The sequence below is a fragment of the Pezoporus flaviventris genome, unplaced genomic scaffold (assembly GCF_033815535.1).
Source record: "Pezoporus flaviventris isolate CSIRO_AGI_PZ_B2104156 unplaced genomic scaffold, CSIRO_AGI_Pfla_v1 ptg000005l, whole genome shotgun sequence".
NCBI classification, from domain to species: Eukaryota; Metazoa; Chordata; class Aves; order Psittaciformes; family Psittacidae; genus Pezoporus; species Pezoporus flaviventris.
In genome coordinates, this window is record NW_026892553.1 from 323,991 (window position 1) to 341,110 (window position 17,120).

The 17,120-nt window shown below is 64.9% G+C and overlaps 2 protein-coding genes across 2 annotated transcripts; one reads left to right on the top strand and one right to left on the bottom strand.

The window, feature by feature from the left end:
- Nucleotides 1-602: 602 nt before the first annotated feature.
- BMP15 (bone morphogenetic protein 15) lies at nt 603-3,035 on the bottom strand. The gene is made up of 2 exons (XM_061445499.1): nt 2,552-3,035; nt 603-2,080 (listed from the first exon to the last, which is right to left on the bottom strand). Exons 1-2 carry the CDS (start codon nt 2,868-2,870, stop codon nt 1,305-1,307), a joined length of 1,095 nt encoding a protein of 364 aa, XP_061301483.1. The 5' UTR covers nt 2,871-3,035; the 3' UTR covers nt 603-1,304.
- Nucleotides 3,036-5,936: 2,901 nt separating this feature from the next.
- Nucleotides 5,937-16,876, top strand: SHROOM4 (shroom family member 4). The gene is given in 11 exon segments (XM_061445534.1): nt 5,937-6,003; nt 6,006-6,076; nt 9,198-9,349; nt 10,468-10,599; nt 11,130-13,113; nt 13,602-13,663; nt 14,115-14,705; nt 14,965-15,387; nt 15,463-15,646; nt 16,009-16,281; nt 16,358-16,876. Coding segments are annotated over 11 exon segments (4,194 nt in total). The 5' UTR covers nt 5,937-5,951; the 3' UTR covers nt 16,628-16,876.
- Nucleotides 16,877-17,120: the final 244 nt, after the last annotated feature.

Here is a 17,120-nt window from a genome sequence, read left to right on the forward strand (position 1 = left end):
ACACACACATGCATAGACATACGTATACATGCATAGACATACATTTCCCATGCACATACATAATAACATACATGCACATGCAGAGACATAGGCACATATATATACACCTACATGTATAGGCACAAGCAGAGGTGTGCATATGCACAAATATGCTCACGTGCACATAGGCACTTTGGCAGCATGCAGGTGCGGTGGGTTCCTGGGGGTTCCCAGCATCCCTCTCCCCATCTGGGCAGGTGGGGGCCAAGCGGGGGCTGTGGTGGACTCAGCACCCATTGGGCAAGAGGCAGGAGCCCATGTGCCACCCTATGCCACCCTGGGGCATAGGGTAACCCCTGTGTAACCTGTTCATCTTTGCACAGGCAGGACCTGCTGGACCCCAGAGACAGAGCAATAACAGGCCAAGATGGTCTTTAGCAAAATCCATCAGTTTATTTATTTACACAGCAATAAATAGAGGAAAGCCAAGTGGCTGGAGCGCTGGAAGTGCAACCAACCCCTCCAGGAACAGGCACAGGCTGGGAGGCCAAGCCCCATGAAACAAGAGTGCAAGAAGACGGAGGGACACTGCAACTGAGGGCACAACTCCTGGAATAAGGGTGAGACTTCAGCCCTGCTAGAGGGCAAGCTAAAGAAGTGAAGGACAAGATAGGGGTGGCAGAGGAATCAGCAGGCAGAGCCTGCACAGGCAACTGCCTGACCCCAGCACCGGGAACAGAGCTGGCAGCTTGGGTCCTTCCAGTTTCCACAGCCCCCCAGAGCAGAGCCACTGGGCAGGAGATGGGTCCCCCTCCCCACCAAGCCTGATTCCCAGACCAGTGAGATGCAGCTGCAGCTGGGACTAGACAGGATTGGGTGCACATGAGGTTGGAAGGAATCCCACAGGCAAGACTGCATCAGATACTGATAACACCAGCTTGGTGCCAAGCACAGGAACATCTGGACTGCTCACCCTCCCTGCCCTGGCTCCACCAGAAGATCCCCAGCCACGTCTTAGATGCTTCATACTCCAGTTCAGGGACACAGCTCTCCTCCAGGAGCATCAAGCCAAGCCCTCCCGCCCCCCAAAAGCGGGCAGCAGCCTTGGGGCTGCAGGAAGGACAGATGCCACAGGGCAACCACCCTATCACAGGTGCCTGCCTTTAAAAAAATACAATTTACATAAAACTGCCATGGTAAAACCTTCCTGCAGAAGAGTTGCCACGCAGGGAAGGGAGATGAATCACCCCAGGCAGAGCAAGACAATCCCTGGAGTCCGATGTGGCAGGGCCAGGCAGAGCCTGGGGCAATGTGCCCGAGCAGCATTACCGGCAGGTGCAGGACTCTGCTATCATGTTCTCATACTCCTTGTAGAGGATGCTGCCATCACGCTCGATCATGAGAACGCTGATGGGGCTGTAGCGGTAGGGGACACAGGAGGGCCAGGGCACATTGGCATCCACCAGCTGATGGACAAAGCTTTGCACCACAGCATGGTTGGGTGCGTGGTAGTCATGGCGGAGCAGGCGGGGACAGGCACCCTTGCAGTAGCGTGGGTTGTAGCGATGGGGAGCGATGATCCAGTGGTCCCAGCCCAGCTGGGCAAAGCTGACGGGAAAGGGTCGGAGGGAGCAGTCACTCTTCTCCCCTTCCTGCTCCTGCAAGTAGCCCAGCAGGTCGTGGGCCAGTATCCCTGTGTCACGCCGGTGCCGATGGGGCTCTGCTGCCAGAGATGCCAGTCCAGCCTGGGTGTCGTTGAGGTAAAGGAGGAGGAAGGGGTGGCTGGGGACTACCGGGGCATCGCGGCCACTGGCCCGGCCGGCACGTACACAGACGTGCCGCAGTGCCAGGCTCCCTGCGCTGCCGTTCCCTGGCACCAGGTAAGGGGTGACATCCGCTTCGGCCCAGCCGCGGCGCGGGCGGGCGACAGGGCTGAGCAGCGCCCCGGGTCCGTTGCTGGTGTCTGACAGCTCCAGGGCACAGAGGAGGCGACCACGGGCCAGCGGTAGGCTCGGCAGGTAGACTACGGTGGCTCGGAGGAGGTGCTCGGCCTCAGGCTGGCCCTCCAGGCGGTAGGTGAGGGGCTGCACGTACCAGCGACCTGGGGGAAAGCAGCAGTCAGCGCCCCCGCTACCGTGCGGCACAGCAGGCATCGGCCCGGCACAGCCTCCCCCAGGAGGAGGCGCTGCACCCAGCAGGGGGCTGCTACCGCGGGGCTGCACGGAGACCTCAGCAAGCAGTAGCTGCGTGCCACAGCTCCCCTGCTGGGTGAAGAGCAGAGAACGCCTCGGGCAGTTCCCACCCTCTGCACCAACACCACTGCCCAGGATGGGAAGGGGAGAGGCATGCGGGGCTGGCAGTGCCTTGCCCATCTCACCCCTAGGGCTGGGACAGGCTGTGGCCCCTGCCAAGGGGGACCCCACAGGGGATGTGCCAGCCTTGCCTCGAACATTCTTGCCTGGAACACCGTGAACAGGGGGAAGGAGGCAGGCAGAGATACCCCAGGGTTCAAACCCACTTCACCACCTCTGCTAAGCTCCCACACTGCCCTTGGTGCCTGCCTGCTCCTTACCTGCCCAGGGCTGGCCTCCATGGGGACTGCTCCGGATCAGGCGGATGGTGTTGGTGCCCAGGCTGCGGCTGCGGCGGGGTCGTCCTTCGCTGTCAGCAGCGCGCCGGTACAGGCTCAGCATGTAGTGCAGGGGTTGCCCACCCGCTGGCCCTGCTCGCCAGCCCCAGCTGCCCGGTGCCCGCGCTTGCAGGGCCTGCAGGAGGGGCAGAGCAGGGGCGGCAGGCAGGGCGCTGGGGGACAGTGGGGACCTGCTTGCAGCCCGTGAAAGGGGCACAGCGAGAAGAAGGAGGAGGCTGGTGAAGTGATGGAGCAAAGCCATAATAGGTGTAGGGGGACGTGGGTGAGCAGGGCAAGGTGAGGCTGGTCAGCAACAGGAGTAGGGTGAGCCTGCAGTTATGCTTCTCCCATGTAGGGAGGCAGAGCTGGTCGCTGGCACCAGAAAAAGGACCCCAGGGTGCTACCAGCTGCTTCTGTTGTTCAGAAACAGAAGGGGGAGGGGGAGACGGGGGACAACACACGGATGCAAAAAAAAGGTGCAAATTCCAGACTAAAACCCCGACCAGGGCAAAACCAACCGGGCAAGCGCCTGGCCTTGGGGCTGTAAAGGGGGTGGGGTGGGGTGGGGAAGACCAGCTTGCTCAGCCCACCTGCTTCTGGCCAGCCTCCTCCTGCAGGGTGAGATCTCCTGCCCCAGGGGTTCATTTTAAAGGCACGGTCCCAATCAAGGTTTAAAGGGCCAGGAACATCCAAATTCCCAGGGGAGTGGGGCTGGAGTCTGGTGGGATGATCTGCTAAGGTGAGAGCCCCCTCGGCTTCCTCCTGACCCATGCCGACTCTGGCAGAGGGCTCAGCACCTTTGTGCCAGTTGCTGCAAGCTGGGAGACACTGCCCAGAGCAGGCACAGAGCCTGGGTACCTGTGGCTGGGCAGGCCCCATGGCACAGCCAGGCTGCCCAGTGCCTCACTTTCGCCAGCTGAGAGATGGGCATCAAGCCCACGGCACAGTGGGCAGAGTTACCCAGATACCAGCAGCGATGAGTGCAACCAGGGCAGCCAGTGGTACCCCCACTGTGGACATCACCACGTGGCTATGCTGGGCTTGGCTGTCCCAACTCTTGCTGATACAGTATTTGAAGCATTACCCATACAGGAGATGTGGCCACCCCAGCTCTGGTGCTGCAGTGGCCTGGTGGTGCTTACCTGAGGCAGGCTCTGGGGGCAAAACGAGGTGCCCCCTGCAGAGCTCCGGGCATGGTGCCCGGCTCCTTAGGACACTGTGGCTCTACTGCTAGGATGGAGGGAGCCAAGCAGGGTGGACACATTGTTTGGGAACCACTGGTGCAGGCAAAGGGACATGGGGGAGTGGGGAAAAGGGTGTTGGTGCTTCCCCCCCCTTTCTGGTACCAGGCAGGCAAAGGCAAGGGCTGGCACGACTGTGGGGCGCTGGGATGGGGAGGGCAGAAGTGCTTAATGGAGTGTGAGGCCACGTGAGAAACCAGGGCACAGCGCTTGCAGAGCCTCACGCTTGGCTGGGCAGCACCGGTTACTCATCTGGGAAAGGGCATGGGGGCAGCAGAGCCTGAGGATGGGAAAATCCAGGCATGGCAGGAAGCGGCCATGAGTGCGAGGCATGGCAACGGGGAGCAAAAAGGCTAAGTGGGAGGCATGGGCAGCACAGGAGAGTCAGGCCAGAGGTGGGCATGGCCAGACAGTGTGAGGCAGGCTGTACATCCCTGCTGACTGGGCTCCAGCACCCCAAATGGCCTGGGGACTGCCCTCACCCCCTGCCCTGGGACCCTGTGGCACAAGGACAGGACACACGCACTGGGCTGCCTGCAGCTGGTCTGGCCAGGGTGCAGGCAGGGTTCAAGGCCAGGCACTGGTGGACTACGGCTGCCAAGAAAAACTCGAGGGACCCCTCCCATGCTGGAGCCAGGCAGCCTGGGAGGAGCTCACCAGCCTGGCATCACAAGACCACCCTCCCAGGCGCCCACCCAGCCCCAGGCAGCCAGGGCCACGGGCGTTGCTGCAGCACAGAGCTTTCCGGGCCGGCTGCTCTGTCTGGGAAGGAGATGAGTAAGAGCCATGGCCCCAGGCGGGAAGGGGAGGAGCGGGACGCCTGTGCTCTCCGGGGAATTGGTGCTGATTCACTCCCACCGCCCCAGATGCCGCTTGGCGTCTCCTTCCCCTGCCTCAGTTTCCCCTCCTGGACCTGGGCCTGGTGGTGGAAAGGCAGAAGTGAAGCATGGCCACACTGTCACGCACAGTCCCCGGAGCCTGACAGGCCAGACAGGAGCTGGCAGCGTGAGCTTGCCTGCAGGCAGCAGAGCTCTGGGTGCCAACAAGAGTGCCAGCGCCAGCAGGGAGCCGCCAGGTGCTGCATCATATGACCACCACCCGAGCAGGCACCCCTCATCCCTAAACTTTTGGCCACACCACACCACCATGCTTGGCTGACCTGTGCCATGGCAAGCCATGCTGTGCCAACTGAGCTCTGCCGAGATGGCCCCAGTGGTGCTGGTCCCTGGTGGCACCATATTGTTCTGCTCCAGACCAGGTCATGCTGTGCTGAACATTGCCAGCCAAACTAATCCAGGCCAGACCATGCTGTGGTGACCTGAACTGTGCCAGCCCTGCTTGTCCGTGCCAACCCAAGCTGAACTGCACTGAGTGAAACCTGAGCAGGCCAAGTAGAGCCAAAACAGGCCAGGGCACTGTTTGTGCCATGCTCTACCAAACTGAACCATGCCAGCCCACATCATGCCATGCTGAGCTGAGCCATGACAGAATGTGCCAGCTGAGCTGAGCTGCACTGAACCATGCCAGGCTGAGCCATACTGGGCCAGCCAACTCATGCTGTCCCTTTTGCCATCCCACGCTAAGATGAGCCAAATTGTGCCAGGCTGAGCTGTGCTGCGCTATGTTGCACTGCATTGAACTGTGCCATGCTTGGCTGAGCTGGACTGAGTCAAAACCTGCTGGCTAGGATGCCGAGCTGAGCCAAGCAGCTCAGTACAGGTGCCCGGACAGAGCTGGTTCTGCGCCAAGCCAAGCTGAACAGCACTGTTCTGTGCTGTGCCAGTGTGTGCTGAAGCCATGCCATAAGTTGAGCTATGCTGTGCTGAGTCGTGCCAAAGCTGAGCTGTGCCCTGGCTGGGCTGAACTGGGCTGAGTTGAGCGGCGCCGCGGCCAGCCAAATAGAGCTGTACCTAGCGGTGCTGTACCGTGCTTCACCGAGCCGCACCGTCCCCCAGCGCCCTATTGGCGGCAGCGGGGCAGCCCCGGTGCCGGGCCGGCTCCGCCCCGCAGCTCTGCTCCGCGCCGCTCAGCCCGGGCGGGCTGAGGTGTTATTTCTTCTGTCGTGCGGTGCCGGGCCGGGCAGGGATGGGGCAGTAGTGGCCATGGAGCGGGCCGAAGGCCGGCCCGGAGCCCCCCAGTACGTGCACGTGCAGCTGCAGGGGGAGCGCCCTGGGGCTTCACGCTGCGCGGCGGGCTGGAGCACGGCGAGCCCCTCATCGTGTCCAAGGTACGCGGGGGCTCAGCGGCATTCCCCCACCAGCGGCCTCTGACCCGTGGCGGGGCGCGGGGGCGAGGGGAGAGGCGACACCCGCTGCGAGGCGGCGCTGGGAACACGGGCAGCCCCGGCCGGGGGGTCGCGTCTCCCATCGCGGCGGGGCCGGGCCGTGGCGATCACCCGCACCCACGTCCGACCCGCAAGCCGTGTGAGAGAGCGGGAGCGGGGCCGCGGGGGTCGAGGAGGCGGAGGGAGAGCCCAGGCCCGGCGGCAGGAAGAAATTCCTCCGGCACATCCGTTGGGCTGACGGCGGCTCCCGCGCCCCCCCGTCCCGGGCCCGTTCCGCAGGGTTTAGCCAGGGCGGGGCAGCCCCCCTCCCCCCCCCCCCCCTGTGCCCGTCCCTTTTGGGCACCCGCGAAACGCTTGGGCAGGGCCGTGCCAGGACGAAGGGTGCTGGCATCGGGGTGCAGCGCCGAGCGGGCGGCGCAGGGCCCGGCCGTCCCTTCTGCAGTCGGGAGCGCGGAGAGCGAGGGTGGGGCCCCACGGCCGCGACGTCCTGCCACGCAGGGGGTCAGTCACTCCCGTGGCCTCGCCGAGATATCGCCCTCCCTGGTAACCCGCTAGGAGCCAGGCAGCACCCGGTACCCCGCCAAGCCCCTACAACCGAGTGATTTAGCTGCCCGCCCGCCGGTGCCACCGTCCAGCCGGGGCCAGGGTGCTGGCGGGCCGGGCTGTGCCGCGGCCCCGGGGCTGCCTGCCCGCCCGCCTGCCCCGAGCCGGGCTGGCTGCCCCCTGGGGCTCTCCACACCCTGCGCCGGGACGCGAGCAGCGTGGTCTGGCTGGGGAAGCTGGAAAAGTGGCTCTGGTCCCTGCCCTGCGCCCGGGGTGGCACTGCCGGTGGGCGGGAGCTGGGGCCCTGCGGGAGCCCGACGGGGGAGGGCCACTGCCGCCCCCCGACTGGCTGCCGTGTCTCGGGGCAGTGGGTCCCGTTGGGTGCCCTGGCTGCTGGAGGAGGGGATGGGACGGGGATGCTCCCTACCGCCGCTGAGAACATGGGGGGGGGGGGCTTGCTGGCCGGGGAGGGGTGCCGTCCCCCGCGCTCCCCGGCCGGACCGCCGCACCGCGTGTGCTCTGCAGACAAAGGGGGCTTGTTTCAGCGCTCTGTGCATTCAGGGGAGGATCCCCCGGGGAACCCGCTCTGCCGCCGAGGCCGGTGCGAGGAGGGGGCTGCCCCCGCCAGCCGCGCGGGGAGCCGGGGCCTCGCACCGGAAAGGGGAAGGGGCTCCCGGTCTTCGCCGGCACAGTTCGGTCTCTGAGCCCGCGTCACGCAGGATCCCTTCCTGTTGCAGATTCCCACGGCAGGGTTGGTGTGGGCTGCGGGCCCTCCGCAGGGCTCTGAGCAACACCCCACCCCTCCACAGCACAGGCTTCCCTAGCCAGGCACACTGGGAGCATGGATACAGGTCGGGGGGGGGGGGGGGGGGGGCACAGAATGGGTGCAGTTCAAGGGCTGTCGTGGCTGTGACTCCTAAGACAAGTCTCTTCAGGAGCAGGAAGATATTCCTGTGAGCCAGCTGGTGCCCACCATTAGGGCCCAGAGTGAACACGGGGGGGTTGGTGATAGGGAAGTGCTCAGGTCTGGCCCAGCTGGGCAGGGCAGATGGCAGCACAGTTTGGCTGCCTGCGCTGAGTTCACTGGTACTCCAGCAAGTTCATGATGGGTCCAGGAGCCCTTGCAGGCATCTGGGGCCTGTCCTAGGAAGGCAGCCCCAAGGCTGACTTCTGGGTGGGAGAGCAGCCTGCACAGCAGGCATGTTGGGCTCTGCCCAGCCTGGGCATGGCATTGCAGTCCCCAGGTCCCTGAAAACATGGGAGAACTGTGCGGTGCTGGGCACAGCCTTGCCAGGCAGAGCCATGGGGCAGTGCCAGGATGAGCAGAAGATGGAGCTGCCCCTGCCTGGCTCCCCTGGTGCCATGTTGCCCAGGGACAGCGGGATGCCCCCTGAGCCCTGCCCTGTGCAAGGGCTGGGAAGGAATGCCTGAGGGCACATGTGTGATGGGGGCCTGCTGGGGAGCTGTGGGTGCCCCCAGGCATCGGGGCCTGGCTGACTCCCAGGCTGGGCTGCGGAGATGGTGCTGCAGGCACTGTTGGCAGAGCTTGTTTCTCTCCTGTTTCTTGGGATGGCAGGGCAGGGCGAGGACCCTGTGGGCAGGGTGGGCGCAGGAGTCTGCACGTGCAGGCACGTGGCCAGGCCAGCTCCTCTCGTCATGCTGCGGGTGGCTGTAGCATCTGTCCAGGTCAGGCTCCACATCCACGCTGGGCCCCTGGGGGGCATAGGGCACCTCAGGTCCTGGTCCATGTGCCTGTATACCCTCTGCCACTGCCACCATGCAGCCCAGCAGCTGGGCTTGCTTGCCAGCCTTCTGGTTTGAGGGGCTGGGCATGGCAATCCCCGGCCATCAGGAGTGGCAGGATGGGCAGCAATCAGGGCCAGCACTTGGTACTCTGCCTGACCTGGGGGGCACTGCTCATCCCAGGGCTGCCTGTGCTGCACCTACCTGCTGGGGCAGAGGGGATGGGCTGGGGGTCCTCCATGCTGGCAGCACTATGGCCCTGTGTCTTCCAAGCTGTGGCAGTACAGGGTACTTGGCTCATTTTGGCTGTGGGTGCTAGGATAGGGTAAGTGCATACCAGAGCCAGGCACAGTTGGTGCTTTCCCTGTCGCTGGCTCCCTTGGGTGTATGCGGTGCGCTGGCATCCTTTGGGCATTGAATTAATTGTGGGTGCTGGGGCAGGGCTGACACAAGACTGGGAGCAGCAGCAGGGGGCTGGCATCCACCTCGTACAAAGGGCCCTTGTGCTGCCCGTGCCTGCGGGGGAATCTGCTGGTACGGGACATTTTTCTTCTCCCCCTTCTCCAGTGCCCTTTCCTTGCTCAGAAATTCATGTGACTGGGGCGGGGGGGGGGGGGGGGGAAGCCCAGTGCTGCAGATCCCTCTGCAGTGCCTGGGGCACAGGCACCCCCTCTCTGAAGCCTCTTTCTCACCTGGCACCCAGCAGCAGCAACAGCAGCATGCTCCCCAGCCTGTTCTGGGGGTTCTGCCCTACCTGACGCCCCTCTCTGTTGCCCAGGTAGAGGAGGGGGGCAAGGCTGCGCTGTCCCACAGGCTGCAGCCGGGTGATGAACTGGTGAACATCAGCGGGACGCCGCTCTACGGGTCTCGCCAGGAGGCTCTGATCCTCATCAAGGGCTCTTACCGCACCCTGAAGATGATCGTCCGCAGGTTGGCGGCGCCGCGGGTCGGGGGTACGGGAGGGCGGCAAAGCTGGGGAGGGGCATCGCCTGCCTGGGGAACTGATGGGAGCCCGGCGGCGTCCTGCGCTGAGCTGGGGCGTGGGGCAGCCCCACCGTGACTGCAAGCACCCCGGGGTGGGGTGGGGGTTCCCCAGGCCCGTGTGCTGCCCGCAGAGCCGAGGCAGTGCGGTAGGCTTGCCAGCCGCTGGCTGGGCGGTATCCTCGAGCTTGGCCGCTCCTCTCCCTTCCTGCCTGCTGCCTGCCTGCTGCCTGCCTGGGAAAGGAAGGGGAGGCAGGGCCAAGGCCCTGTAGCCCCCCCCCCCCCGCTCCCCGCTGCAACCCACATCCACTCCCTGGCTGCATCTCGACCGGACTCCAGATCCAGCAGCACCCAGGGGCTGGGGGCAGTGCAGGGCACTGCCCACGGGGCTGTACCAGGGCTCAGCATCATCCATGGTGAGTTTGGGGGCTTTAGGAAGGAGGGACCCTTGTGCTGACCCCACAGCTCGTCCCTGCCACCCTGCCCGTGCATCCAGCCGATGCTGGAACAGCACCAGGCACTTGGGAGGGTACAGGAGGTGGTATCTGCCGGCACATCTGGGCGGTGGCACCGGACATTGCTGCCTGCATGTGTTGGGGGACTGGAGACCCCCATGACTGCCGGGCACAGGGAATGGGAGGGGCCTGGCACAGGATCCCTTCCCGGGGACGGGATGCGGCTGGCGCTTGCTGCGGACGCTGAGGGACAGAGGAATGAGGGGGGAAGGTCAGGCTCGCAGTGGGGTTGCAGATGTGGCCTCAGGGGCCCTTAGCATGCCCACGGACATGTCAGGGACCCTCACCCTGCAAGGGCTAGCCCTCAGTGCCCCATTGGTGCTGGCAGCGGGGATGCTGCAGGCAGGGGAGCCCCAGCAGCCAGAGGGAAGCCGTGGGATCCCCCTGCCCAATGCTGGGTGCTGACAGGGCTGGACCCTCCTCACTGCCATCCTCCCTTGGGCAGGCATTGGCCTGGGGGGACAGGAAGCCCCGTAGGAAGTGACTTCAGCCCCGGTTCCTCGGCCTGGCTTCCTCCCCATTCTTATCCTCTCCTGCTGTTGCTCTTGGCAGGAGGAGCGTGCCCATCCTCCGGCCCCACTCCTGGCACGTGGCCAAGCTCACCGAGAGCCGCCCCGATGTCCTTGCCATGCACTGCCCTACAGATGCCTTCAGCCTCTCCTGGCCCTCGGGGTGTGATGTCAGGTGAGACTCTGAAGCCACCCATGGGGCTCCCACGCAAGGAAGGGGGTGGACAGGGCACTGCTTGGGCTGTGGTGGTGGGGGGTGTGGGACGTGAGCTCACTTGCTCACCCCACACCACTGTCAGGCATCCGTCCCCTGCGTCCTGCCACTGCACTGCCCTTTCCCTGCATGTTTACTCCTCCGTTCCCGGCAGGAAGGGGCGGTGGCTCTGCTGGGGCTGGCCAGGAGCTGAGCCCTGGTGCCCCACACCCCTTCCAGAGTGGACAGGTCCCAAGTGGCCAGAGCCATGCATGCCATATCTCCATGCCCACTTCACCTGCCAGAGCCAAGGCAGCCCTTGCATTGCCCCGAGCCCAGAGTGGAGGGCAAGTTGAGGTTGTGCTGGCCTGTGCCTCCCCTATCCTGAGGGAAGAGGGGATGTGGTGGTGGGATGTTGGCTCCCCGGGATCTCATACCCATCAGAGGGGCTACTGGGGTGCTGGGAGGGGGGCAGCAGGCACCCCTAACTCCGGCATGGGGCCGGGCAGCAGTGAGCTGTCCCTGCAGTGGAACCCGCTGTCCCGGCACTGCAGCACCGACCGGAGCAGCTCCATCGGGAGCATGGACAGCCTGGACCAGCCTGGCCAGGCCTACTATGAAGGGGACCCCTCACCCGTTGACCAGGGCATGTACCACAGCAAGAGGGACTCGGCCTACAGCTCCTTTTCCGCCAGCTCCATCACATCTGACTGTGCCCTCTCTCTCCGTCCCGAGGAGGCCACCTCTGTTGACTCCATCCTCCAAGCCCCCTGCAAGGCCCCTGATGGGCGCTACATGACCACGGGGTCTGAGCCGCCCAGCAGCCGGCAGCCGGAGGCCTTGCGGGTGTCTGTACCTCCCCAGCCCCCTGTGAGGAGGGACAGCCTGCGGGCAGCCCCGGCTGGTGGAGGTGACCGGTGCCGGGCTGCGGTGTCAGCAGACATGCTGCATGTCAAAGGCCGGTGGATCTCTGACACCTTCCTCTGCCAGCGGGATGGGGAGGCAGAGACGGCAGGCAGTAGGACACCGGTGCCATACCCCACGAAGGACCGTCTCTCTGCCGACCAGTATTACATGCTGAGCTCCCGCCCAGACCGGTGTGCAACTGAGCTGCTCATGGGGGAGAGTGTGGAGCCTGGTGATCAGCTGTACCTGGATGGCAGCACACACCGAGTGCCAGATACTGTGGCAGCAGGTGACAACCGTCTGCTTTCCCCGCTCAAAGGCCACATGCTGCACCGGCACAGTGCTCCCGAGCAGCTCCTGGCCTCCCAGCTCCACTCCCTTCAGGTGGGCACTGGCAGCGGGCAAGCCTCACCGGCCTCTGATGGGCACCGCAAGACTCTCTCCCAGCCGCACCCCGAGGGCAGCCGGCCAGGGGCTACCCAGGACCCGCAGTTCTGCCCAGAGTTGTGCTGCCGCCTCCCACCGTGCCGCTGCTGCCCGGAGCTGCAGCGAGCCTGCGGGCAGGACGGGTCGGGAGCCAGCCCAGCGCGCAGCACAGAGGGGCCGGGGGAAGAGGAGAGCCGGGGGGGGGGAGGCCGGCGGGCCGGGGGCCTTCCCCGCCGCTCCTCTCAGATGCGCCGCCGCAGCGACCGCTTCGCCACCAGCCTGCGCAACGAGATCCAGCGGCGAAAGGCCCAGTTGCAGAAGAGCCGTGGTGCCGGCGCCCCCGCGCCCGGTGAGGAGCCGGTGGAGGAGGCGGAGGAGCCCCCCGAGGGCAGCGTGCCGGCGGAGGGACCCCGCGCCCCGCCGAAGCGACTTAGCCCCACGCCGAGCGAGGGCGGCAGGAGCCCAGGCCGCTCGGGGGACCGGGGTATCCCCACCCCTGACCCGCTCCCGGTCCCCAAAGGGCTCCCGTCTCCCGAGCGGCCGGTGCCGACAGGCCGGGGCCTCTGGCGCTGGTCCCCCGAGCGAAAGTTGCCGCTGAGGCGTTCGCCAAGCGCCGGCGAGCTGGAGGTCTACGGGCAGGGCCCGGCAGCCCCCGGCTCTCCACCACGGGGCGGGGATGAGGCTGTTCTCCTGCCCTTCGCTGACCGCCGCCGGTTCTTCGAGGAGAGCAGCAGGCCGGCGCCGCCCCGGCACGGCAAATCTGAGGCGGGTGAACCCGGTGCCTTCCAGCCTTCCGGGCTCGAGCGCCGAGACCCTCGCCGCCTCTCCGTGGACCAGCCCTACACCGCTCCCTCTCCCAGCCGCCCTGGCTCTGCCGGCCCCTACGCCGAGCGCTGCCGGGAGCAGCCTTCCTGCTACAAGCCGCTGGGGAGGCTGGGGGAGCTGGAGTACGTGCGGGGCTTCTCCTATCCCTACGGGGTCCCGCTGCACCCTGAGCCCTGCCGCTACTGCGGTGGGGACCCGTGCCCCCGGCCGCTGCCTCGTGGCCATACCTGCCGCTGCCACCCCCAGCCCTGGGCACGCTGCCCCGACTGCTGCTGCCCGGCGCTGCGCCCCGGACGGGAGGAGAGCGATGCCTGGCCCCCCCGGAGAGCCTTTGCCCCGGTGAGTGAGACCCTGGGGCTGTACCACGAGCAGTGCTGGCAGCACCCTGCACCCCTGCAGCATGACCCTGGATTGGGATGGGGGCTGCTGTGCCCACGGGGTCCCTGCAGACCCCCTGTATGCCTGCTCTGCCTGGGTGGGGATGGGCCAGGTGGTGCTGGGGAGGTGGATGCTGACCTTACTTTCAAGCTCCCTCTCATCAGGGACTGTAGGATAGGACAAGGGGTGATGGGTTCAAACTGAAACCGGGGAAGTTGATTAGACAAAAGGCAGAAGTTCTTGATTGTGAGCATGGTGAGGCGCTGGTTCTGGTTGCTCAAAGAGGTGGTGAATGCTTCATCCCTGGCAGTGTTCAAGGCCAGGTCAGACAGTACCTTGAAAGGTGGTCTAGGGTGAGGTGTCCCTGCCCATGGCAAGGGGCTGGAACTGGATGATTTTGAGGTCTTTTCTGTCTCAAACCACTCTATGATTCTACTTCTCCCCCACAGGAATTTCCTCTGGATGAGTGGGAGCCACCAGCAATAACCAGGAAAGCCAGTCAGTCCGTCAGGTGAGCACACGCTGGGTGCTGCTGTAACGGGATGTGCATGCCACTCAGTGACGATCTCTGCCGGTGAGGTGTGGGAGCTGCTGTGGTTTTGGTCAGTGATGTACAAGGTCCTTCTCTTAACACTCCAGCCATAGTTGTGCTGTACCCTGCAGAGCTGGAACATGTGCTACCTTGGGCAAGCAAGTCCAAGGGCTGTGAGGAGATGCCTGAGGCAGGGAAGGGGTCCATGCTCAGGGGTCTGGAGGCATTTCTGGGGGGCTGTGCCCAGCATGGAGTCATGGGAGAGCCTGGGCTGCTCCTGCTAGCGGTGGCTGGTAGCTGAGGCAGGGCATGAGCTTTAGGTTTAGGGAAGGGTGTGTGTGTGTGTGGGGGGGGGGGGGGGTGTGGGTGTGGGTGTGGGTGTGTGTGTGTGTGACTGACTTGGGAGATGGGTGCCCCCTTCTCTCCCCAGTGAGCTCTCTCGCTACCAACTGGGCTTCCCAAGGCTTGGCCCCTTCCACCCCTGCTTTGAGAGCAGCGCTGAGCCAGAGTGGCTGCCCTGCTACCGGGCCACTTCTACACATGATCTGTCATGGGATGGTGACCGCCTGACCCACTCCCCTGAGAGCCCTCCAGACCCCCTGCACCGCCCGCTGCGAGGGAGAGCCTTCTCCGAGAGCCACCTCAACCTGGAACCTGCCAGCCCCCGGAGCCACAGCCAGAGGGACCTGCTCCAGGCCAAGCTGGACCCTGCTGGCATTCCCAAAAAGAAGGGTCCCCCTCCTCCCCGTCCACCGCCCCCCAACTGGGAGAAGTACAGGCAGCACCGGACATCCCAGCGCCTGCCGGATGGTTCTGGGCACAGCTCTGCCTTTGCTGCCCCAGTGCCGCCCCGCAGCATCACTGAGGCTGCACGTGAGCGTTCACAGAGCCTCACCGGGGAGCAGGGGGGCCGATCCCGGCGTCTCGCTGCCCGTCCAGCTGCCCTGCCAGGTGCCTGGCCCCGGCCCGAGCCTCCTGGGTCACTCCAGAGAATTCCTGGGCCTGATGCTGAGATTTGCAGGCAAGTGCCACCATGGTGCAGCAGTGGGAGTGGGGCTGCAGGCTCGGCCTGGGCACAGGGGTGCTTCTGGGGCCATGGAGCCATTTGAGCCCTGTGTCAAACCATCCTAATCCACCCCTTTGGTCAGGTTGTGGGATTTTCTTGGGATGGGGGGTGTTCCTGACCTCTTTTCCTGGGGTAGGAACAGTCCTGTGTGTTCCCTTGGCCCATGGGTGGGCAGGGGAGCTGATGTGGGTGCTCGCATGTGGGATGTTGGCAGGGCGGCAGGAGCCGGGGAGGAGCGGCTGAAGGCAAAACACCCCTGGGAGATGGAGGAGCAGCCCCAAAGGCTCGGCCGGCATCAGGAGCGGGACTGGGTCAGCCCCTGCAGGGTGGGTGAGCGCTCCCTGCCCCTGCATGATGGCTCCGGCCCTACTGCCCTCGAGGCCCCTAAGGCCAGCCCTGGAGTGGCAGAGGGGATGGGCTGCCAGGGGAACCAGCCCCAGCCCCGCCCTGTGGACTCGGAGGAGCTGCTGTGGGATGTGGCAGGCAGGGACCACTCTCTGGCTGGCATCCTGGCCCCCTTGGCCCCTCCTGGCACAACCACCAAGGTGGTTGGTAATCTGCTGGTGACGGGGCAGCAGCAGGCCTGGCAGGAGTGTTTCCAGCAGGACTGGCACATGGAGACCCTGGCGCAGGACAGGTAGGGATTGCGTGGCATTGTGCTGAGGATGGACTGCACCCCACCGTCCCCAGTGCTGAGCCCCTGTCCCCACAGGCAGGGCTTCGAGCCCATCTCACCACCCTCTATGAGCGCTGCCAGTTCTGCCTACTACCCAGCGTATTACAGTGCAGGAGTGGGTAAAGCCGAGCCACTTGGCAAGGTGAAGGAGCTGCCGGATGTGGTGGAGGGGAGCTCTGAGGAGGAGGAGGAGGCAGACCATGAGCTGGTGGAAAAGAAGGTAAAGTGGGTGCTGCTGGAGACCATGCCCTCAGCGTTCTCCACTGCCTTTGCCAGATACTTGCAGGGACCGGGGCATCATTGGTTGCTTGTTGGAGCCATGGGCATTGCCGGATGCTTGTGGGTATTTGGGCCGTCACTGCATGCTCACAGGGGCTGGGACATTGATAGATGTTTGCGAGGACCTGTGGTGGTGGTGGGTGCTTGCAGTGCCTGGGAGTGTCAGCAGATGCTTATGGGTCCCAGGGGCATCACCAGATGCTTGTGGTCTGCGGGGCCCAGTGTGGATGGCACCCCTGCACCCGTATGCCAGTCTCAACGCAGGTGTCCCCCATCACTCGACTCCTTCCTTCCCTCCTGCAGCTGCAGCTGATTGAGAGCCTGAGTCGCAAGCTGGCGGTGCTGCAGGAGGCGCAGCGGGGGCTGCAGGAGGACATCAGCGCCAATGGGGCGCTGGGCGAGGACGTGGCTGCGCGCCTGCAGGCCCTCTGCACCCCGGGGGAGTTTGACAAGTACCGCCTCTTTGTGGGTGACCTGGACAAGGTGGTCAACCTCCTGCTATCCCTCTCAGGGCGCCTCGCCCGGGTGGAGAGTGCCCTAGGCAGCCTGGGGCCGCATGCTCCCGCTGAGGACAAGGTGGGCACAGGGCAGGGGGGTGCTTGTGGGGCACCAGGCCAAGGGACCCCACGAACGGTACCTGTCTTGCCCACAGGTGGCCTTGAGAGAGAAGCAGCAGCTGCTGGTGGCACAGCTGGAGGATGCCAAGGAGCTGAAGGAGCACGTGGGGCGGCGGGAGGAGGTGGTGGGCGCCATGGTGGCACGGTACCTGCCCGCCGAGCACCTCCAGGACTACCAGCACTTCGTCAAGATGAAGTCGGCCCTCATTGCCGAGCAGCGGGAGCTGGAGGAGAAGATCAAGCTGGGTCAGGAGCAGCTCCGGTGCTTGCGTGAGAGCCTCGAGCAGGGCCCCAAGGGCTGTTAGCCCCCCATCCAGCCTCCCCCCCCAGGCACTGGTCCCAGCTTGCTGCCAAAGAGGATCTGGCCCCTTGGGGGCTCTCCCTGCACCTGTCCGTCTGTCCAGCCCCTGTCTTTTATTTATTTTTCTGGTTTACAAAGCAGGGGAGCTGGTGCCAGCTCAGGCACTGGCAGGGTGTGTGCGTGTGTGCCACTGAGCTGCTCTGGGCTCTGTGGCCACCCAGCACCCTGTGTCCCAGCAGGACCAAATGGACAGATCATCCTTCCGCTCCCCCCCCCTACTGTGTGTTCGCAGGCCTCCCTCCACCTTGTCCTGGACACCACTGCCTGTCCTGTGGCTGGTGCTGCACCACGTGCCTTAAACGTCCCGCCAGGGTGCTCCCGGGCATAGCCATGCAGTGCCTGGAAGGGTTAAACCATCCTCACTCTTCCTCCATCATGTCTGTTTGTCCAGCTCTGTCCATCTGTCCGGTGGGAGCTGGAGGAATTTTGCCCCCCCC

Bases quoted from the DNA above. Each gene is read 5' to 3' on its own strand.
- BMP15 (XM_061445499.1), bottom strand. From the start codon at position 2,870: ATGGCTTTGCTCCATCACTTCACCAGCCTCCTCCTTCTTCTCGCTGTG. The intron at 2,081-2,551 runs GTAAGGAGCAGG...GCTTTCCCCCAG, and splicing joins TGGAGGCCAGCCCTGGGCAG to GTCGCTGGTACGTGCAGCCC.